The 24,153-nt window shown below is 39.9% G+C and overlaps 1 protein-coding gene across 1 annotated transcript in view; it reads left to right on the top strand.

Moving 5' to 3' along the window:
* Positions 1 to 24,153, top strand: part of AKT3 (AKT serine/threonine kinase 3) — a 378,228-nt gene that overhangs the window by 181,846 nt on the left and 172,229 nt on the right. Inside the window, exon 3 of the mRNA XM_054979040.1 lies at positions 21,891 to 22,016. Coding sequence (XP_054835015.1) covers positions 21,891 to 22,016 — 126 coding nt within the window. The remainder of the gene's footprint in view (positions 1 to 21,890; positions 22,017 to 24,153) is intronic.

Here is a 24,153-nt window from a genome sequence, read left to right as displayed (position 1 = left end):
TTTTACTGTTGAATCCTTTTATCTAGCTACACATGCTTTCCTAGTCAGTGTAAGGCATTAATGTCAAAGTCAAAGTTTGTGACGGACACTCTTAAATGTCAGGTAAATGTTAATCTGTGAGTCTTGACCTACACTTGACTTTCATAATTTTCATCTTGGAAGAAGTATTTTCACAGAAGTTCATGGTGCCAAAGACTATGAACATGCCTGCAGCAAATTTCTTTAGATTGATAAATTCACCAGGTAGACCACAATAGAAATCTAACAGGTTATTTTCTTTGTAAATGTTTCTGAGATGATCACTGACTTGCACCTGAAAATTAGTTCCATCTAAAAACAGTTACTTGCATCTTCTGGTGCTACTTTAAATGGATTCTGAAATATTCTTATTTCCTTTCTGTGCTTATGGTAATCAGTGAATCTGTTCTGGAATTCCACCTGCAACAGGTTCAATACTTTAACATGTCTTTCAACATTGAATTGTAAACTACCATACTTCTCAAATTTTAGTTCATTGCCACATGAGAAGTTTAAAAAGTTACTTTCACTGACTTGCTTCACAAAAATATTTAGCTTTGCTTCAGAAGTTTTCAATGCAGAATGCATGTCACACACAAGCTTTCCTTTCCCCTGCAACCTTAGATTCAATGTGTTCAGATGATCTGTGATAATCAGTTAAGAAAGCCAAATCAAAAATCCATCCAGGGTCAGAAAGTACTTCTTGACCTTTTCCTTTCTCCTTGGAGAAAGACATCATGATAAAGACTAAAAAAAAATTGAGGAGTTTGCTGCTGCTAAGCCACCTGACTTCTACATGGCACAGTACATCGCCATATTCTGCATCTAGGGCTGAGACAAAATTTTGAAACTGACAATGAGTAAGACCATGATGCCAGATGTAATTAATGTTGAATACAATAAATATGCATCACAGTTTCCCACTGAAGAATCTTACTGAAGAATCTTACTACACAAGACTTGCTGATGGATGAAATTGTATGGGAAGGTACCATTTAATTTCAATATCTCTTCAATGATTCTTGCAACTACACCAGTTTTACTTCCCACTATATTTTTGCACCATCAGTTGTGATGCTTTTCAGTTTATCCCAACTCAGACCAAGATTTTCTACTGATTCACACACGTTCAAGAATACGTTTTCTGCAGTTGTAGTGCCTTTCAAACTTTGCAGAGCATACAACTCTTCAGTATTTCCGAAGTTGGAATCTATCCCCCTGATAAATATTAGTAGTTGAACAGTGTCTATAATGTCATTCCTCTCATCTAATGTGAAAGAAAAAAAATCAAAACTTTTTGCCTTGACAATCAGTGACATATGCAGCTCTTTTAGTTCTTCAACACGCCTGGTGACTGTAGATGCAAATAAATTGACACAACTAACACAAGATGCCTTATTAGGACACATTTCCGCCACTACTTTAACCGTGCACTTTTTAACAAATTTACCATCGGTGAATGGCTTACCACTCTCAGCAATACATTTAGCAACATGATAGCTGGCCCTTACAGTAGACAGGTTCTCCTCAACGTGCTTTCCTAAAACTATTTTGCTGCAAAAACATTAATTTTTAAAGAGAATTTATCTTGTTCACTTGCACCTCTCCTTGATATATTAAGTAGCTCTTGTGCCTGAATTCAAAATGCCTTTTAATATTATACTCCTTTAATGCTGCTTTATCCTTGTTTAAAACAAAGAAGTACTCAGTAGTCAATTTATCATTAAAGACATGGTGCTCATCTGCAATTTTTCATTTCTTTGAAACATCACTATTTTGCAGACATCTTACAGACTTCTTAGCACAGCAGCAGTTCCAGAGTTTCAATATTATCCTTGAATAAATAAAAATATGAAAAGTATAGTTTTAGGGGTCTAACTCTTCCCTTTCCCATCAAATCCACCCCACTCTAGTCGCTATTTGCTGGGGATTTTTGTTTTGACCCTGGCAAAGAAGAGAGAGACCCTTGCCTCTCAGGAGTATTGGGCCATATGAACAGAATTTCATATGGAAGAATTTGGAAGAATTTTTAAAAAACAGTTTATGAATCTGACCTACCAGATTGCAGAGTTGCAATCCTAAGTACATTGAATACTATGAGATTTATTTCTTAATAAACACGCTGCCTTGAGATTTAAATATACACATGCTCATATTTTAGGGGCCCTCCAAAAAGGGCAAGTAGAGAGGAAGAACAAATGGAAGGGTAGCCTCCCACCTGGAGCAGAGGATATGCCATTAAATTGGCTTTAAATTATACGCATCACATCCTGCCAGCCTAGCCTCAATCACGAGAAGCAAAATGGCAGCCAGGGAGAGGGGAACATGGCTGGAGGAAGATGTGGAAAGGGGAATCTCATAAGCTTCTCTGCTAAGAGAGTACTGCTTCCTGCTCAACTCAAGGGGTCACTCACTGGCTCCTGCAATCACAGATGCATGAAAAGACTTCTAGCTGAAGTGGGTGGAGGAGGAGAGGCAAAGCAAGCAAGATGAAAAATCAGAGCAACCAACTCTTGTTGAAGGAAGAATGCTTTTGCCTGCAGCAGCAACCTCACCAGTAACCTTGGAAGCCACTTGGAGGAGCCTTGATGAGTGGAGTCTCTAAAAATGTTTAGTATGCAAAAGAGTTTGTAGACTTTTTTGGGTGGGAGGTAAAATTACTAGACCTTTTACTGTCCCTTTCCTGCTGTTTTTGCAAAAGATGTATCCTGTACCATTCGTACAGCAGCTTTGTCTCCTTTATACACATATATAGCCTTCAACATGGTAATGCATGGAGAGGGGGAGTGAAAAAGCTGAATGGTACAGGTACCTGTACTTTGCTGTCTAGCAAAGCACTCAGAATGGCCCAAATGCTAGTATGGAGGATAAGACCAAAAGGAGGCTGACAGAAGGAACCATGGAGACCAGAAGAAACAACGTTGCTATTGTGTTTTTGGCAAGAAAAGAACAGGAAGAAGAGCAGTAGGTGGTGCCTCTTGAGGCAGGAAAAATAGTGTGGGTCTGAGGGAAAATGCCTTGAGGGTGATAGCAGAAAACAAGCAGCTTGGAGGGCCACACAGAAAGAGCTTGGGGGCCGCATGCTGCCTTCAGGCCACAGGTTGGGGACCACTGCCGTAAGCCATTCAAAGGCAGGCTTAGGATTGTGCCATCAGTGGATTCTATTGCTTATTGCTGTTAACAACAACAACAGCAACATTCGATTTATATACCCCACTTCAGGATGACTTAACACCCACTCAGAGCAGTTTACAAAGTATGTCATTATTATCCCCACACAAAACACCCTGTGAGGTGGGTGGGGCTGAGAGAGCTAGAGCTGTGACTGACCCAAGGTCACCCAGCTGGCTTTGTGGAGGAGTGAGGAATAAAACCTGGTTCTCCAGATTTGAGTCCTGCGCTCTTAATCACTACATCAAACTGACTCTCTTTCAGATTTGCAGTTTTAAACTGATACTATTTTATACTGTGTTTATTGAAATTTTATATCGTACTGTTAGCCATCCATAGAGAAGACTGACAGCAATCCTAAAAACATTTTTCTTAGAGTAAGTCTCATTTAATAAAATTCAACATAGCGTTGTTCTCTGTGTCATGTAGGAAACAGGGGACAAGTTGTTAAAATGTGTTAAAAGAAAAGGAGAAGGGGGTTCACTTCCATATAATTAACACACCAGAGGAAAAAGAAGTGAAAAGGCACATTCGTGGAAATACTCGTAATTTACATAAATACACAAGCTACAAATACAAAATCCACAATTACTACAAAAATAGGCGTTCAAAGTCCCAATAGAAGTCAGTCTTTCACCACAATGGGTAAGTATACAATTCCCAGAAGTTCAAGCAGTGACGTGACGCGTTGTCCGAAGGACAGCGCTCCAAACAGGTAAGTAGCAAAGTAAGTAGATGGCAACGAGTACGAGCCGGCAATTTCTCTTCGCTCGTTTCAGACCAAAATGTCTTTCCTCAGGCCACAATGTCTGAAATTGACAATACACAATAATACTACAGATATCACGTCAAAAGCACAACAAAATTACATAGTCACATACCGTTCTCTTACTTACATCGAAAGGAAATTAGTTCAGTTCAATCACCATTCCGCATCATTAGCTTCATAAATTTTCAAGTAAAATCCCGATCCCTCCCCTGCCATTTAACTAGTCTGATGGAACACGCCCAAATCAATTTAAAGTCCCATTGCACTTATTCCCATTTAAAGTTTATCAGTTAATACATGTATATTTTTAAAATAATTTTCTAAGGTTACAATATTATTTTACAGGAAGAACAACAATTGGGACACAAAGTAAAAAAGGGGGGAAGGGAGGGAAGGGGGGGGAGAGAAGGGAAGAGGAACGGAACGCAGCAAGGGGCGAGAAGGGGAAAGACGAATAAAGTCACAATTCATAGAAAGGACGAGAAATCAATATCATGGTTAAGACCATGAGGAATCATAGTATCTAGCCTAAAGATCCATCTAATTTCGGCTTGGAGAAGAAACTTAAGATGATAGCCTGGTCTTGGTAAAGTCTCTAAGACCGTAAATTTAAAAGTTCTGTCAGATGAATGTACTGAGTGAAAGTGTTGGTAAAGGGGTGTGTCCAGATTGTGATTTTTGATTCTTGAATATCAGGAGCTATTACTAATGTCATCAGAAAAAATTGGAACATACTTAACAACCTACCAGGATGTGACGATCCACCTCAAATTGGCTATTGGAGAACAAAGAGCCTGCGGGACCTGTTGGTGCATTCTGACTTCAGGGAAATGACGGAGGAAAATGTCCTCCCTATGGGCCATTTCCCCTGCGGTCACTGCAGTGTATGTAATTTCTGCATGGACTTGAAACATATTTTCGATCCGTCCACTGGCAAACCGCTTTACTCCAGGTCTTTCTCCACGTGTAGTACTACCAACGTCATTTACCTCCTTCAATGTAATTGTGGTCTCCTGTATGTAGGATGTACCACTCGCCCAGTACGCCTCCGTATTCAGGAGCACATTTCAAGAATGTTCCGACAGAACTTTTAAATGGGAATAAATGCAATGGGACTTTAAATTGATTTGGGCGTGTTCCATCAGACTAGTTAAATGGCAGGGGAGGGATCGGGATTTTACTTGAAAATTTATGAAGCTAATGATGCGGAATGGTGATTGAACTGAACTAATTTCCTTTCGATGTAAGTAAGAGAACGGTATGTGACTATGTAATTTTGTTGTGCTTTTGACGTGATATCTGTAGCATTATTGTGTATTGTCAATTTCAGACATTGTGGCCTGAGGAAAGACATTTTGGTCTGAAACGAGCGAAGAGAAATTGCCGGCTCGTACTCGTTGCCATCTACTTACTTTGCTACTTACCTGTTTGGAGCGCTGTCCTTCGGACAACGCGTCACGTCACTGCTTGAACTTCTGGGAATTGTATACTTACCCATTGTGGTGAAAGACTGACTTCTATTGGGACTTTGAACGTCTATTTTTGTAGTAATTGTGGATTTTGTATTTGTAGCTTGTGTATTTATGTAAATTACAAGTATTTCCACGAATGTGCCTTTTCACTTCTTTTTCCTCTGGTGTGTTAAAATCTGTTAGGCAAGATATGGCGACTGCCTGGCGCAGGAGGGTCCCTCCGCCCAGCAGTGGCCCATTCCAGGCCAACTCAGGCCTGATTCGGGCCATTTTGGGCCAGTTTTGGCCATTTGGGGGGCATTTAGGGCCCGAAATGGCCAGGATTGGGGCTGAAACAGCTAGGATCGGGCTGCTGCTGGGCGGAGGAGGGTTCCCCCACTCGGCAGCAGCCCATTCCAGGCTGACTCAGGCCTGATCCAGGCTGTTTTGGGGCTGTTTTGGCCATTTAGGGCCTGAAACGGCCCAAATTGGGCCTGAGTCCACTTGGAAGGGGCTGTTGCCGGATGAGGGAACCTTCCCCTGCCCAGCACTGGCATGATCCTGGCCGTTTCGGCCCTGATCTGAGCTGCTTTGGGCCCATTTTGGCAATTTTGGGTGCATTTCAGGCCCCAAATGACTATAATCAGGCCCGAAACAGCCAGGATTGGGCCTCTTCCAGGCAGGGGGCATTCCCCCCACCTGGCAGTGGCCTTTTGGCAATTTTGGTCACAATTCAGGCCCAAAATGGTCAGGATCGGGTCTGAAACGGTCATGATTGGTTCTGAAGCAGCCGGGATCAGGCTCTAAATGGCTAGGTTTAGGCTGCTGCTGGGCGGGGGAGCTCTCTCCCATGCGGTAGCAGCCTGTTCCAGGCTTATCTGGGCCGTTTGGTGCACGTTTTGGCCCAGTTTAGGCCCAAAATGGCCCAGATCCAGCCACTGCTGGGCAGGAGAGTGCTCCCCCACAGTAGAGCAGCTCGTTCCAGGCTGCTTCAGGCCTGATCTGGGCCAAATTTAGCCTTATCCGGGCAGAATCCGCCTTCCCCCATGGAGCATGGGAGTGCTCCCGGGGCGTCCACGGCCTGCATGGTGACATCATCACACAGTCCTGTGAGTGCACGCATGCAGAGTGCACGCACACGTAGCGAGAGGCACGCTACCTCTTGCCGGGAGTTTCCCCGAGTAAGAGTTCCCTTGCCTCTTTCCCCAGAAAAGAAGCCCTGCCTCAGGTTGAATATTTAGGAAGGAGAGTGTGCACATGTCTCTCCGTGTGTGTGCCTGTGTAGAGAATAAATAATATTGTTTGGCCAGGTGGTTGCTAAGCTTCAATTTTAAAACTTTTTTTTTTGCCTTTCATCTTTGGAATTCTGTTGATACGGCATTTGGTATTTTTGATATTTTTTTAAACCTACTTTTGATCAACATTTAATTTTATGAAGATTTCTGTGCAAATCAAGAGCTTGTATTCTGTAGTATTTGGTCCAAAGAAAACATATTTTCTTTGCTCTCTGCTCCTATTGATCTGATTTTCGTTTAAATTATTTTCTGGAGAGCATATATTCATTTTCATAGGCACTCCTAAATGATAATATGTCCTTCCTGTAACATTAATGTGTCATGATTAAAGATATAATTAAAGTATCAAAACGAAAGCCTTCTTTTTTTCTTTCATAATGTGTTTATCCTTGCAAGAAACACAGTTGCTGGATTTAATAATTTTAAAACTTTAATTTCTCTAGGCACTTAAAAGTTTTGTGGGGTTTTCACATAAAAGCCAAAGCTGGTCAAATACTGTAAAAGGATACAATGAATAATTAATGAATTTTAGGGCTGTGGATCACTTTGACCATATGTGCAAAGATTTGAAATATGTCTGCCTCATACGGTCAAATATAAGGACTTAACACTGATTACAAAAGTTGATCACAAATTTAGGAGTATATATATTCATTGTATTTAAATGGTCAAAGATGGCCATTTCCTGACAATAATTCACAGAATGTTTGTTAATATGCTATTCTTTTTATTTATTTTATTAAAATATTTATACACCATCGTTTCCTCTTGGGTCAAAGTGAAGAAATATTTTAATCTATTTTAAACTATTTTAGAAGGAAGTGAGCTTGCAAGTGTTTGTCCAAGGTTGAATAATGTTGGATCATGTTGAATTTTGTATATGAGTGACATAACTGTTGGCATGTCTAATATGAGTTATTTACAGTCTTGTTTGAAAAGGAAATAATGTGGACAAAATTATTTTGAGCTTTTAAAAAAGGTTTCTTATAATTATATCACTGAACTAGAAATTTAAATACTGTTTTTGATCAGGTATTATATTCACAGACAAAAGTAGTCTCACTGAACTAAATAGTATCGTGTATAATCATCCGTAGCATTTTGCTTTGTAATTGAGAAAATTACATTATATAAATGCTGATAGACTACAAGTTCATATAATGCAGTATGAGTATTTGGTTTACCAGGAAATATATTGCAGTTTTTAATTCCAGTTGACTTGTTATATATTTGATTTTCTCAAAAATGAGAGAGAACTGAGAAATATTTAATATAATTTTGTTCATTCTTGGTTAACCAAGTTAGGCATGAGAATGCATTATCCCTAGTTTAACTAAATAATTTGCCAATCATTATTAAGACTTTTGGAAGCATGTGTATACCAGTATTTAACTAGTACATATACACAGGTTGGGCTATGTCCGCCTGTATACATGTACTGTGAGGCATGCAGCCTTGTATATATCAGAAGGCTGGCAGCATTGGGCCATGCTTACACAGCTACTCATAGGTGAAGAAGAAAGGTGAATATGACAGTACATTGGATTGTTCCCCAAATGTTCTGCAGATTTAATTGAAATTGATGGTTGTTGTGGGTTTTCCGGGCTGTATTTCCGTGGTCTTGCCAAGACCACGGCAATACAGCCCGGAAAACCCACAACAACCATCGTTCTCCGGCCGTGAAAGCCTTCGACAATACATTTAACTGAAATTAATTTTAAAAAGTAATGTTTGAATTGTGATTCTAAAACCTATTTTAGTTTGTAATGTATTTGTCCCGTCCTCCTTCCAGTGAATTCAGTGTAGTGTACTCGAGTTCTGCACCATTCCCTTCCTTTACAACAACCATGTGAGACAGTTTGGACTGAGAAATAGCCAAGTGGCCTAGGCTTAGCTTCATTGCCAAGGAAAAATTTGAACCTAAATCTCATTGGTTTATAATAAAGTAATTAATAGAGTTGATGAAAAACAAATAGCATAGAACAATGATACAATTTTGTCACATTTGTTTTGACTTATATTGCAGTCTTACGTATGGAGGATGTTGAATTTCTTGTGGCTGTTTGGACCTGAAAATCTTTCAGTTTCACTTTTCCCTTCTCCCTTGTGCAAACTGAACTGATTATTTCCACATCATTTTATGTTTCCTGACATTGACTTTTCCTACAATATTTTCTTATTTTACAGTGATATGTATGTCTTTAAATCAGTATTAATAAATAATTTTAGTACATCCTTATATCCCCACATAGTGGATTAGAAAAATACATAACGGAGCCATTGACAGAAATATAAATAAATATTTAAAAAAAATAAATGGAGCATTGGGGAACAACTAGAGTTCTCAGCTCCTCGGGTCGGGGCAGGGAATCCCCACTCCCAGAACCCACCACCTCTTAGCTGGCTGATGGGGAGGGGAAGGTGCGGGGAACTGGAGCATCCCTAGCCTTTGTTGTCACACTGGAAATGACGTCATTCCTGACGCTACAATGAAGGCTGCAGAGTGCATGCATGCTTTATGTAAGTTTTCTCTGTACTCCCTCCCATCCCCCATTTTGGGCCCTGGGGGACCTGGCAACCCTAGGAACAATAGATCATCTATAATCTTAATCATACTTACTAGGAAGAACATCGGAATATGCTTGGTTTGGATTGACTGCTCAAAATATATATATTTTTTTGGCAAAAGAAAATTAATAAAAACATTTCAAAATTCAAAGATATGCTTAACTTTAGAATTAAATATACATCTATCCTTGAAGAGAGCGATTTTAATCTGACAGCATTATCCTAAGTATGTTGTTACTCGGAAGGAAACCGCACTAAATTGGGTGGAACATATTCCCTAGTAAGTGCACTTAGAACTTTAAAACTGCAACAAATTTAAAAGGGAGGTCTTTTCTAAATAGTCATTTCAGTCCTAACTGGTGTAGTGGTTAAGAGCAACGGGACTCTAATCTGGAGAACCAGGTTTGATTCCCCACTCCTCCACTTGAAGCCAGCTGGGTCAGTCACAGCTTCTAGGAGCTCTCTCAGCCCCACCCACCTCACAGGGTGTTTGTTGTGGAGATAATAGCATACTTTGTAAACCGCTATGAGTGGGCGTTAAGTTGTCCTGAAGGGCAGTTTATAAATTGCATGTTGTTGTTGCTGTTGTTGTTGTTACTGATTCTGTGAGGGCACTGAAATAATGTTTCCATTTGGAAATCACTGCCATGTATGCAGGCTCATTGGATGACCTTGGGCCAATCACTCTCGCAGCCTGTCTATCTCATGGAGTGGTTGTCAGGATAAAATGGATGAAGGGAGAACCATATGCACTACTGTTCCCTTGAAGAAATGTTGGAATAAAAATGTTGGGATTCATCAACTCTGGTCATCTATGAGGGACTTGCTTCAGGTTGCCCCGGCAATCTGAGGCTAGGTGAGTGGCAACCCAAGCAAGGGCCTTTTTGGTTGTGGCTTTTCTGTTTAGTTTCATAGTTGTGTTTGTATGTCTGTATATTTTTATTTTATTGTTAAATATTTAAAATTTAAAATACTGTTTTAATGTTCTACTGTATGTTGTTTGCTGGAAAACTGAGTTACAACAAATAAAATTAATTTCAACAGAGATAAATGTAAAGTTTTGCATTTAGGTAGGAAAAATAAAATGCATAATTATAGGATGGGGGAGACTTACCTTGGCAGTAGTATGTGCGAAAGTATCTAGGGGTCTTAGTAGACCATACACTGAATGAGAGTCAGCAGTGCGATATGGTAGCTAAAAAGGCAAATGCGATTTTGGGCTGTATCAACCTATGATACAGTAAAAACCTATGATTGGTCTGACCTATGAGGAAAGGTTGAAGGAGCTTGGTATGTTTAGCCAGGATAAGATAACTAAGAGGTGATATGATAACCATCTTCAAGTACTTGAAGGGCTGTCTTATTGAGGATGGTGCAGACTGCAGAGTTACTTTCCATTGTCCCAGAAGTTTGGGCCAGAACCAATGGGTTGAAATTGAATCAAAAGAGTTTTCAGCTAAACATTATGAAGAACTTCCTGAGAATTAGAGCAGTCCCTCAGTGGAACAGGCTTCCTCAGTAGGCGGTGGGCTTTCCTTCTTTGGAGGTTTTTAAGCAGAGGCTAGATGGCCATCTAACTGCAATGCTGATTCTGTGAACCTAGGCAGATCATGAGAGGGAGGGCAGGAAGGGCTACATCAGTGCTTATTTCTCGTGGCCTCTTCTTACATGCCCAGGGTAATGCCAATTGCTACTTTGGGGTCAGAAAGCAATTTTCTCTAGGCCAGTTTGGCTAGGGATCCTGGTGGTGTTTTGCCATCTTCTGGGCATGGAGCAGGGTTCACCGGGGGTGTGGAGGGGAGGTAGGTGTGAATTTCCTGCATTGTGCAGGGGTTTGGACTAGAAGACCCTGGAGATCCCTTCCAACTTTATGATTCTATAATAGGGGGACCCTGTTTGGGTAGAAAGGCGGCATATAAATGTTTTAAATAAATCCACAGATATGTGAAAGAAGCTTCTTTAGTACCAAAAGTAATCCTCCCAGGAATCTCAGCTGCACACAAAGCTTTGTCACCAATCCGGAGATACAGAACCACAGTTATTAGCCTGCTGCATTTACAGCTAACGTCTGGGAATAAGATACAATGCATACAACCCCTCCTCACATCCAGCACTCTTTGCTCCTGAACCTGACCTTGCTAATGAATAAGCAGGTTGATGCTATTGTGATTAGCGACTTCTTTCAATTACATCTATCTTGTAATCTGGTCCCTTATCAAGATTTTGCCAATTTATCTACACTGATCCGTGCTCCTATAATCTCCAGATCGGACTACTGTAACATGCTCTACATCGGGCTGCTTTTGAAGATGTCTTGGAAATTTCTGGTGGTAAAAAAAAATATCATCAAGACTCCTCTCAAGGGTCAGCCACTCAGAATATGCAACTCTTGTGCTGTATCAACCACGCTGGCTACCTTTTTGATTTTTGACCCAGTTCAAAGTGCTGTTTATTACCTTTAATGCCTTTCATCACTTACAGTGCAATCCTAAGCAGAGTTACTTCAGTCTAAGCCGGTTGAAATCAACTCTGTTTAGGATTGCATTGTTAGAGTTCTGAGACATATTGTCTCGGTATACAACTCTCCCAGTTATGCTCTTCAGACAGCCACCTACTTACGATGCCCTCCCTTTCTGTCTGTATAGCTACAGCAATATCATGAGCCTTTTCTGTTGTGGGCCCAGTCTTTTGGAGCAGCCTACCAGACTGGATAAGGAGGATGTTTTTCCTTGCTGCATTCTGGAAGGCATGTAAGGTAGCATTTGGTGAGGGGGTGAATTTTTCCAGCAGATTTTACTTTGAGTGTGTTGATCCTTTGTGTTTTAAGTTTTGCTTGTTTTAAAACCTGAATGCTTTTAAATTGATGATTTATGCATTTTAATCTGTTTTAATTTTGTTAATTGGACTATTCTTAATGTTCTACGGTGTTCACCTCCTTCAGTAAAAAAATAAGGTAGAAATGTTTTAAATGAATAAATAAATCATTTGCAAATGATGTAAATAGCTCAGATTTCAGTGGAACTAATTTCTGCATCTTTTTCTTTATTTTGAATACTATTTGATTTAAAACCTTGCAATTTGCAAATACAATCCATTGCAAATGGAAGTGTTTGTTTAAAAGTTCTCTCTTTGAGGCTGTCAGTTGTCATTCTGGATAAAAAAAACTATTACTAAAGAAATCTTAGGTAACACTGCCCTCAGAGGGCCAAGGTAAGCAAATTCAGTTTTTATGACAAATATTTCTGTTTTTTAACCAAGAGGCTTTTATAAGTCTAGTATATTTTTAGAAGCTGTTTATTGATGTGATCATTTAACTTGGTTTCTTCTGCGTAGTTTTCATTTAGGTTATTTTCTCTACGTTGCTGTATTTTTTTATTAAGGGGATCTTAATAAAGATATCTCTGTATTTAAACATTGGATACAAAATGTAATTCATTATGAAACAGAAACAACTTTGCCCTCCTGGTCTCTTCCCCACTATTGTGACCACTTGGTAAATTAATAAACCCTCGAAGACATATTTTGGTCTGCTTGTTCATTTTTTTGTTAAATCTCACTTTGGTCTGTATAAAAGCTCATATGGTTCTTATTTCTGTATCTTAAATATGTTCTTAAGAAAACAGTTTACAATACTGTCTCTGCTAGGGGACTTCAGGGGCACCTTCAACAAACTGAAGTCTGCCACTTTTATATACATGAAAATATTTGATTAAACACACATGTAAACTTACCTTTGCTGAACTTTTCCTTTTCTTCATACAAAAGAGTCCCCCTACCCCATCCTTGTGAGTTAACAGTTACTGCTTCATGGCCTCTGTTAATCACACTGATGGACTATGTGCTAACTAGAACAACAAATCCAGAAACTTCCTGAACAACAATTTAGGTGCACCCCCCCTCCCCAGAAATGCAGCCTTGGACCACATGTGCTTGGGGGGGAGGATTTGTGTCTTTATTACTCGTTTCCTTTTATCCCCTGGCAGTGAAGACAGAGTGAGGGAACTTCTCTAAGGGTTTACCTCACAGCTACATTCTAGTACTTCTTTTTTATTCTTGTATATCTTGTATATAGCTTAAAATTTGCATATTATTTAACAGTTTTTTAATTAGTTACTTACTAGGAAAGTCACCATAGAGCCTCCCCAGGCCTCTTGGGTGCTCTTCTCAAATTACCTCTGATAAAGATCACCTTTTAAAAGAACATTCATTTGTGTGGTGGAAAACTGCCTTCAGCTAATAGCAAGGATTTTTGTCTTGTGTGCTTGAGTGAGACCTAGGGGTGTGCAATTTGGGATTCTGATTTGGAATAAACACCTGAATCAGGCCCAGTTTGTAAATATTCGGGGTTTCCAAATTGGGCCCAGCATTGGGGGCATGATTCAAAAATACCAAGTCAAAGCTTTCCGAAGCAATTTGGATTGTTTGGAAAGCTTTGGGTCAAGTGGGAGCAGCCCATTTGCTTCAGCTGACAGGCATGGGTCTCCCCGCCTGTCAGCTGAAGCAATTTTAAAGCACCTACTTCCGTGTCATTCATTTGCAAGCAGCACAGAATCGGGCACTTACTGGGGCTTGCTGAAGCCAGCTCCATGGTGCCCATTTCCATACACCTTGCTTCAGCTGGCTCTCCCACTTGTCAGCTGAAGACAGTTTAAAGCGCCCACTTCCATGTTGCTCACTTGCAAGCAGCATGGAACCAGACACTTCCTGGGGCTTGCATCAGCTGGCAGGCAGGGGAGCCAGCTGAAACAAGGCATATAGAAATGGGCATATCCCCGCCTGTCAGCTGAAGTAAATGGGTTGCTCCGCCTGCCAGCTGAAAGCGCTTGCTTCTGTGTCGCTTGCAAGTGGCATGGAACCAGGTACTCCCCCATGGGGCTGGCTTCAGCTGACAGGCGGCACGAGGCTGACAGCTGAAGCAAGGCACAAGGTTTAAAGCGCCCATTTCCATGCCCCTTGCTTGCAAGCAGCATGGAAATGGACACTACCTTTTTGGGCTGGCTTCAGCTGATAGGTAGGGACTTCCCCACCTGCCTGCTGAAGCAAGGTGCGATGTTTAAAGCACCCATTTCCATGACGCTTACGTGCCTCCAGCTACCACCCTAAACATACCACTTGGTTGATTGTCTACATCCAAGCTTTATGTTACAATCGTATCTGCTCCAGTGCTCTTGATCGGGACTCCCACTTAAGAGATTTACAACAAGCATTTTTGGGGCTACAGTACCCACCTAATGAAGTGAGGAAACAAATTGATAGGGACAGACTAGTACCCAGAAACAACCTGCTCCAGGACAAACCTAAAGGAACTAACAACAGAACACTACTGGTTGTCAGCTACAGTTCCCAGCTTAAACCCATCCAACATATCATCATTGACCTACAACTCTTCCTGGAAAATGATGCCTCATTCTCACAAGTCCTGGGTGGAAGACCTTTCCTTGCCTCAGTCAGGCTTGGATTGAATAGAGACTATGAATGGTTATCTCATTATCAGAAGTAACTGATTTCATTATCAGAAGCAAACTGATCCCATTATCAGAAGCTACTCATTGCATCTACTCCCCCCTCCCTTCTCCGCCTATATATCTGACCAGTTTGTTCTTACCCTCCATGCATCTGACGAAGAGAACTGTGATTCTCGAAAGCTTATGCTACAGTAAAGTTGGTTAGTCTTAAAGGTGCTACTGGACTCATTTCTCTTTTCCTCATATTTATATTATCCATTTCCAAGGGTACAAATGATTTCTTCTAACGCCTTTACATAGAGGTTGAATAACTTGGGGAATAAGATTGCACCCTGTAGAACTCCCCAAGATAACAGATGCTCTTGGCTTATAGCTGACCAGACAACTTCCTGCCAAGCCTAACCCTGTCTTTGAAAGTATTGGATTCAGATGCATGTATTCCACTGCTTTGCCACCAATCCAAGGTCTTGTGGATCTGGCCAAAGAATCCTGGAGGAAAAACAGCATCTATCCCTTTTGCTTCTAGAAGACCAACAATCTCTGTTGTCTTCATTAGGAAGGGAGGCCCCGTTCTTTATTTTCTTACTCTTTCTTGAAGACCAGGCATCCTCTCAGCAATAAGCATCATTTTATGTGAGGCTGGGATATGCAATCAAGTTTACTTCCACCCTGTCAATGTTTCTAGCTTTCATTGATGCATTCTGTAGAAGGTAGTCTGCATACAGAGACATTTGGGCCTGATAGCAATCACAATCCCTGGGCTTTGCTTGTGTCAGGATGCAGCTGCTCTAGTACTGGTTCCTATAGCATTTCAGACCAATGGTACACCACCAAGACAAGACAATCCTTCTTTGCAACATTGTGGTCAGTTTTCACAATGATTTATGTTCTTGTAACTTCAGGGTTGGCCTACTGCGGTGGACCCTACTTATGACTGAGTCTAGAAGTAGTCTAGAATGCTTTTGCCAGGGTATTGAAATGTGTCAGCCCAAGAGATCAGTTTGGAGCTGCACTGGTTATCACTTTCCGCACTAAATTCCAAGTAGTGGTTTTTACCTTTAATGATCTGAAATGGTCTAGGCCATGGGATATGAAGGATTTCCTATATGTGCCCCTATGCCTTGATGTCATCAGGAGGCATTTTCCTTCACAATTTGTAATTTGGCAGGTGAGTACCAGCATCAGGAACTTTTTTGTATTTTGTATTTATATACTTTTCAAGTTTTTGGAAGAAACATTAAAAATTCCTTTTAGAAAAGCTAGATAGGAAGGACAGTAAAACTTCTCTGCACTAGAAAATAATACATTCCTAGGGTCAGTGGGGATTTATTTATATAAAACATTTCTGTGCCACCCTTCTACCCAAATAGGGTCCTCATCACATATATTTTTTTGTATCTAAGTATAGGAGGAAATTATGTATACATTTAATTAATTTTATTTCAAACATATACTGCCTTCCCATCCAAATAAGGTCCCCAAGGCGACGATCATCAAGGCATCAAGAACATTTAAACATTAAATACAGCATTTAAATGTATATATTTAACAATACAGTAAACACATATAGACATGCAAAACCACAGCTAGGGAGAAGGGCCAATAAGAGTTTACTGGAAATATGTCAAATTAAACAGAAAAAGTCTTTATCTAGTGGAAACCAATGACAGAGGAAGATAGACAAATCTCCCTAGGAAGCGAGTTCCAAAGTTTTAGCGCTACAACCAAGAAAGCAATTTCTCAGGTTGTCATGCTCTAGCCTCAGATGGTGGGGGTCACTCAAACAAGGCCTTCAAAATGACCAAAGAGGAGGGTGGGTTCATTTTGGAGAAAGCACTCCTTAAATTTTCATATGTGATGATCCCTTGAGTGGAATTTACAATATGGCAATATATTATTTCTTTTACCTACAAAGTGCATGCGTCTAATGAAAACTTTTATGAGTACCTCTCACAATGAAATTTTCATGATCCCATTTGAAACTTATAGCATTAGTTAAGTTATATTTATTACATTTTAGATTTACCTGTATTGATTCTTTCCTATCCCTTATTAGTTCAATGAATTTAAGGAAAGAAATCTATTTTAAATTGGTGTCCCTCTGTTATTACTGCTCAATGCCAATGAAACAGAAATCAAGGAAATAATACTTATTTTTTTAAAGGCAGTTGTACTACAAAAGATGTAACTGAGTCTGGATTGTACCAAGTGAGTAGGAGTGTGGGAGAGCTCAAAAGCACTGAACAATGGTGCAAATTGGCATCAGACTCCAAAGGTAGTTGTTTAGTTTCTCATAATTCTTTTAAAGTTAAACCTCCAGTTCCGTAGATAGTTTCTTTTGTCCAAAGATTTTTCACAGTGTTATTAATTGCAATAAAAGTCTGGCAAAAAATTGAATATATCTTATTGCTCTGCCTTGCTCCTCTTCTCAGTACCCATCTCAGCTCTCTTTCTTCCACCCTATAATTTAACTATATGTTAAAAGGATGAAAATAAAGTCGGTCAGGCTTTCTTTCTATGTCTTAGAATCAAGGAGGCATTTTGAAGGCCATTTACCAACTTGCACATACTTAATTAGTAATGCTGTTCTACCGCAGTCCAACAAAACTATCCACCTAAATGTATCTTGGGTAGAATTTATTTCAGAGAAAGATAGAGGGACCAAAGTGGGGTGGGAAACACTTGCTTAACTATCTTCTGAAATAAACCGATGTTTCATTTGACTGGATTGTATCCTGTATATGAAGGATTTAAAGTCTTATCTAGTGAATCTGTACTATTTAGCCAAAATTGCAGCTAAGTTAAGGCTTCCTCTCTTTTAATCTCAAAAAGAGATTAAAACTTATCCCTGTTATACAGCAAGAATTATTTGTATCTTATCCAGAGCAGTGTTCTACAGTAGCTCTAAATTTTTGACCAGAAAGTAAATGATACGTGAATTACTGAGCTTTCTTCAGTGTAGTGTATGAAATTAGAGACCCTTCTTGAATTGCAATAAGAAAAATTAGAGAGAGTATGCTTTTTGTAATTTAAAAGGGCGTAAATGTAAGCAAAATAATAATTTAGCTTACATTTAACTCAGCAGGAAGTTGGATAGAGAAGAATCCTCTAAGACAAAACTATTGCTATGTTAACTACTCTAGAGATTCAATTCGTTAAATTATCACAATGGTCTATTGTCTTTTAATTTATGAATTTTTATTTTCTCTTCATTTTCAAATGTGAATGTGATCTTGCCGATGTTTGCCTTTTGTGGTAGTTGTATTCATAATATTAGGCATATACATGTCAGGATTCCCCCCCCCCCCCATGTTTCACAGGGCAGCTTTTATAGTTGATTATTTTTATGACTTGAATGAAATGAAATGCATATGAAATGAAAAACAAATATCTTAGTTTTGTTAGGTGTTTATTTAAATTATTTCTTAGCAGCTTCACCATGAGTTTTCCCAAAGCAATTTACGATGATAAAAAAAAATTACAGATCAAAATAAAAGTTCTAACATCTGTAGAACAATAGAACAGTAACAGGGCAGATTAAAAGTAGCAGCATAAAATGTATTAACTAGTTATTATGCTGGTGGATCTTAAAGTAATTACATTGGTATAGTGTTCCAGAATGGTGTAATATGTAGAAAGTGAAAAACTGAAGTGTTCAAAAAAGTATGCATTTTTCTAACGGGGAAACATGCTTTTTTCTGTATTTTAAATTGTCAGCTCATTAATTGCATGCAGCCTGTTTTATGCAGCTTGACATGGGATGTGTTTGTCATGGTATCTACAGTTCCACATGCAGTATTGATTCCCCAGAGAATGAGACATTCCACAGCTTTCTAGCTGAAAGTATTCCCTCTCAGAGATGCTGTTGAACATTTTGTGTGAGGGGTGCAGTTAATGCCTTCTTGCTCAGTTTTACTTTGTCCACCATGAAAGAAACAGAAAATATTGGCAGTAGGGGGGTAGCTCCTAGCCTCCCCCCCCCCCAGCTGGGAAAAGTCACGGGAACTGTTCTGGGAGCCCTGCAGAGTGCTCCCATGCACTGTGGAACATGTCATTCCTGGAGTGATGTAGACGTGGCGCATCCTGTGCAGAGCTGATTTGATAAAAATCGGCTCGCAATCTAGCATGTCAGTGCGCAACCCCCCTCACCCCCCGGGTTCAATCACAGGGGACCTGGTATCTCTAAAATAGAGTCTCCTCATCTTCATTCTCTTCCCATTATTTTTCTTCAGGGCTTGCACAGTTTCTTCCTTCATTAGCTTTTTATATCATCTGACATTTCCCCTTTATTGTCTACCTAAGAGCTGTGGTGTATCTAATCACCTTAAGTACTTCATTTGCAAATTTCAAACTTGACAACCACAGTCACTATATTGTTTGTAGTGAAGGATTCAACAGAGTTCATTCTCATGCTGTGTCTGTCCAGACTGTACCATGTCTAATAGTAGGTTAAGGTTCATATAATCAAATGTTCCTCCATACAAATTGCAGCTGGCTTTTTGATGACCCCATAAGGTTTTCAAGGTGGTTTGCTTGTGCCTGCCTTTGTGTAAGCCACTCTGGATTTCCTTGGTGATCTCCCATCCAAGTATAAACCAAGGCCAACCTTGCTTAGCTTCTAAGGTTGGATAAGATCGGGCTAGCCAGAACTCCTCATAAAACATTAGTTGCCTGAGAGAATGGTGCTAGCATAGCATTTTCCCTGACAGTTCCTATTTGTAATCTGAAGTGATACAGTTCAGATGCACTTCTCTCCTCTGTACGCAATGTGCTGCAGATATTTTCATCTTCTGCTAGTGGTTTACCAAACAGACCCGGAGGAAACTAATGCTCAATGCTAATTTTGGCAGAAAGCTTTTGTTGTGAAAAATACAATGTACTATCCTAATACTGAGACCTCTTTGCAAAACTAGTAGACGTCTTCATGCCAACAGTCTCAACAAACTCCATAATCTAGGCTTCTCATGAGACTAATGAGCCAAACTGCTTCAGAGTCATTTCCTAAACACCAGCAAAGTCCTGCAAATGCATGTCAAAACTTTTTTAACTACTGCTTTCCATACTGTTCTCTAGTTAGACATCACTGAATAAACCAATCATTTCTTTTCAGTATCATACTCAGGGTGAACAGATGAATATTAATGTGCCAGAAAGTTTATGCTGTTCATGTAGCTGCTGAACGGCCATTTGCTTATCAGCCTTCTCTCAACACAAAAATTGGAAATAGGATGGTCATTTGCTTGAAAATCTATTATCAAGATTTTGAGGATGGGCTGTAATTGGGCTGTTTGAAATTGTCTATCTTACCCTTCTCAAGAGAATAGTCTTTTAAATTAACAATAATATTAATTAGTCTAATTGTCGTAGTCACCTATAAAACTTTAGATACTCAATATGCATCTGAAGATGAGACCAACTCAGATTGACCTGTGAAAATAGGATGCTGAGACTGACAGCTAGCAGCTCCAGTCAAGCTGAATACATACAATTTTTGTCTGCAAAGTAGGTGGCAAACTTGTTAAAATAGGTGGAGGCTGTTTGAGTTTAGCAGATTATATTATTGACTCAGAATAGTTAGCTGCTTGGGACTTTGCAAATGTTATGGCAGCAGAGAAAAATGTCATTGATATACAAATGCATATTTTAATACTGTTTAGAAAGTCAGTCGTGTAATTAAATAGAGTATTTTTAAAGTTGATATCAAATATGCTCTCGCACAGGAATACACATTTTAATGGATATTTAAGGGTAATAACTGCAAAAACAAAGGATTAGTGACTATGAAATGCTAGCTTTTTTATGTACCAATTACCACCAAGGGCAAGATGCCCTAGGAACCCAATAAATCAATAAATTATTTACTCAAAATATTATTATTCGTGTCTTGCTCACCATGTGAATAAAAGATATACAATCAGTCAAATATTTACAATGTGTACATATACAATTACATAAATACACACATACGTCCCATAATAGCTGCAAAGAGACAATGATAATTCTATAACTTCCTATACAAATTTGCTGGAGTAATGACAGTTCTTGGAATGATTCTTCCTCGTGTCCTCACACTCCAAATATGTGGTGATGCCAACAGGATGGTCAGTATAAGGTAAGTGTTCAAACACAGCAATGTCAGAAGAGCCTGATAGGATCCCTCTGGATCTCCAGGTAGGTGGCAACGAGCCCGCCAGCTTAGAGTTGCTCGTTTCGGTTTCCCTTCATCCTGGCCTCCTCTCTAACATAAAAGCATTAACAAATATAAACCACCCTTGCTTAGATTTTATACAAGGTTTTACACTGTGTGTAAGGAATACTATACAATGTTCAATATACTAAGCAAGGGTGGTTTATATTTGTTAATGCTTTTATGTTAGAGAGGAGGCCAGGATGAAGGGAAACCGAAACGAGCAACTCTAAGCTGGCGGGCTCGTTGCCACCTACCTGGAGATCCAGAGGGATCCTATCAGGCTCTTCTGACATTGCTGTGTTTGAACACTTACCTTATACTGACCATCCTGTTGGCATCACCACATATTTGGAGTGTGAGGACACGAGGAAGAATCATTCCAAGAACTGTCATTACTCCAGCAAATTTGTATAGGAAGTTATAGAATTATCATTGTCTCTTTGCAGCTATTATGGGACGTATGTGTGTATTTATGTAATTGTATATGTACACATTGTAAATATTTGACTGATTGTATATCTTTTATTCACATGGTGAGCAAGACACGAATAATAATATTTTGAGTAAATAATTTATTGATTTATTGGGTTCCTAGGGCATCTTGCCCTTGGTGGTAATTGGCTTTGTTGGGACCCTTTTCTCTTTTTGTGGCTGTTGGTTGCTTTTTTATGTACAACATAAACATTTTGTCTGTAAATTGTTATAGAAGAGAATTTTTCAAACCAGGATATACATTACCTTCACATGCTTCTGTGATTGTAACAACAAAGATAGGCAGGCGTTATCCACTGCTTATGTTTATATCCATTCCAGGAAGTATTTTATCTTCTTATTTTTGCAAATCAGCTGCTGTTAAGTACACACTAGGACTCCAGTCCAGGTTTTTCGGGTCAGTTAGCAGCTCCACTTCAGACAGTTGTAAAAAATGTTACACTTTTATGTAAATAATGTTTTCTTGTATAGGAGAATATATTAAAAATTGGAGACCAAGATACTTCCTCTTGAAGACAGATGGCTCGTTCATCGGATATAAGGAGAAACCCCAAGATGTGGATCTACCATATCCTCTTAACAACTTTTCAGTAGCAAGTAAGTCCCTTCAGTAATCACTGTTAAAGTTTATTTGAAGTATCACAACATTCAGGTTGAAAACGCTTTTGAAATACATAGATTTTAATGTCAAATGTAAAATTATTGCAGTCTCTTAAGTCTTGGGTCAAGTTAGGAATCTGTTCTTGGTTTGGTTTCCATAATTTGGATGTTTAGTATCACAGGAAGTAAAGTTGTGATGTTTTAAATGAGTTTTGTTGAACACAGTGAAGCTCAGAAACAACACTACAAAGCATTGAAGTATAAATGCTATCCTGTTCATATCCATTGAGAGTACGTCAGTTACTCTCAATTACTCTGAAGGGCAGGCGGGCATTGGAACCTCCTCTGCTCCTGTTCCCAGCTGGGTAAAGGTGGGGGGCAGGCATTGCCACCTGCTTTGCTCCACATCCCAGCTGGGTGAAGGCAGGGGGCTGGCATTGCCACCTACTGTGCTCCTGATCCCACTATAAATGCAAGGAAAATCCCTGTCCAGAGGAAACACAAGTATAGATTCTCTGATACTATTGCATATTAGAATGCAATAGTATTCTCTAATAGTATTATAATTTTTCTTTGTAATTTTCCTTAAAGTGCATAGTGCTATTGTGCTATATAAATATTGCAATAAATATTTATACAATATATGAACCCTTCCTGTCATAACAATAAATACAGTACATGTTTTAATACATATATGCTATTCCTATTTGGCACAAAGATCAAAATGGTGGAAAATGTCCTTAAAGATAATCACTGAGGTAAGTGGTATTCATTCTGTTCTTGGTTATTGTGATGGTAGTTCCTTCTTATTCCTGGTAATTATGCAACAGATGAGTGAATTCTTCAAGAGGAATGATAATCCTATTGCCGCCTTCTGTCCTGTTGTAGGGCGGACCCTAACGGGCATTGCCAACATAACCACTATCCTGTTTTGTAATCCAAACTTTTTCAAAGATTTGTCATTCCTTATGTAAAAAGACTTCAAGGATACAGTCTCATGTCACCAAATTGGCAAAGCTTCAGATGGATCATATTCATTCTGAAGAACAGAATGAATACCACTTACCTCGGTGATTATTTTAAGGACATTTTTCACCAATTGGATCTTTGGACTTTCTGCTAAATAGGAATAGCATACTCTTAAGTATTAAAATAAGTAATGTGTTTATTGTTATGACAGGAAGGGTTCATATGTTGTGTAAATATTTATTGTAATATGTATTCATATTTATGTATCACTATAGCAATGTGCACTTTAAGAAAAAGAAAAATACAAAGAAAAAATCATAAAACTATAAGAGAATCTATACTTGAGTTTCCTCCGGATAGGGGTTTTCCTTGCATTTATAGTGGTTACAGCTCCAAAGGAGCCCTTGTGTTGTTGTTTTTCCACTCCTGATCCCAGCTGGGTGAAGGTGGGGGATGGGCATAGCCACCTCCTTTACTCCTGATCCCAGCTGGGTGAAGGCGGGGGTTAGGCATTGCCACCTGCTCCAATTCTGATCCTGGCTAGGTGAAGGGGGGGCAGGCATTTCCTCCTGCTCCACTGCTGATCCCGGCCGTGTGAAGGGGCGGGCATAGCCACCTGCTCCGCTCCTAATACCAGCTGGGTGAAGTCAAGAGGCGGGCATTGCCACCTGCTCCGCACCTGATCCCAGCTGGGTGAAGGTGGCGGTGCTTTGCCATCTGCTCCACTCTTGATCCTATCTGGGTAATGGCGGGGGGTAGGCATTACCACCTACTCCACTCCTGATCCCAGCTGGGTGAAAAGGGAGGGCGGGTATTGCCCCCTGTTCCTCTTCTGATCCCAGCTGGGTAAAGGGTGTGTGTGTGTGTGGGGGGGGGGTCTGTTCTTGATTACAGCTGGGTGAGGGCGGCGGCCGGGCATTGCCAACTGCTCCCCACCTGTTCCTAGCTGGGTGAAGGGCAAGTGGGCATTGGAACCTGTTCTGCTCCTGTTCCCAGCTGGGTGAAGGCAGGGGGCTGGTATTGCCACCTGCTCTGCTCCTGATCCCAGCTGGGTGAAGGCGAGGGATGGGCATTGCCACCTGTTTTGCTCCTGATTCCAACTGGGTGAAGGCAGGGAGCAGACATCACCACATGCTTCGTTAATCCCAGCTGGGTGAAGGTGGAG

The sequence above is a fragment of the Eublepharis macularius genome, chromosome 1 (genome assembly GCF_028583425.1).
Source record: "Eublepharis macularius isolate TG4126 chromosome 1, MPM_Emac_v1.0, whole genome shotgun sequence".
NCBI classification, from domain to species: Eukaryota; Metazoa; Chordata; class Lepidosauria; order Squamata; family Eublepharidae; genus Eublepharis; species Eublepharis macularius.
Note: the sequence above shows the minus strand (reverse complement) of the source record. Positions and strands in the feature narration are given on the sequence as shown.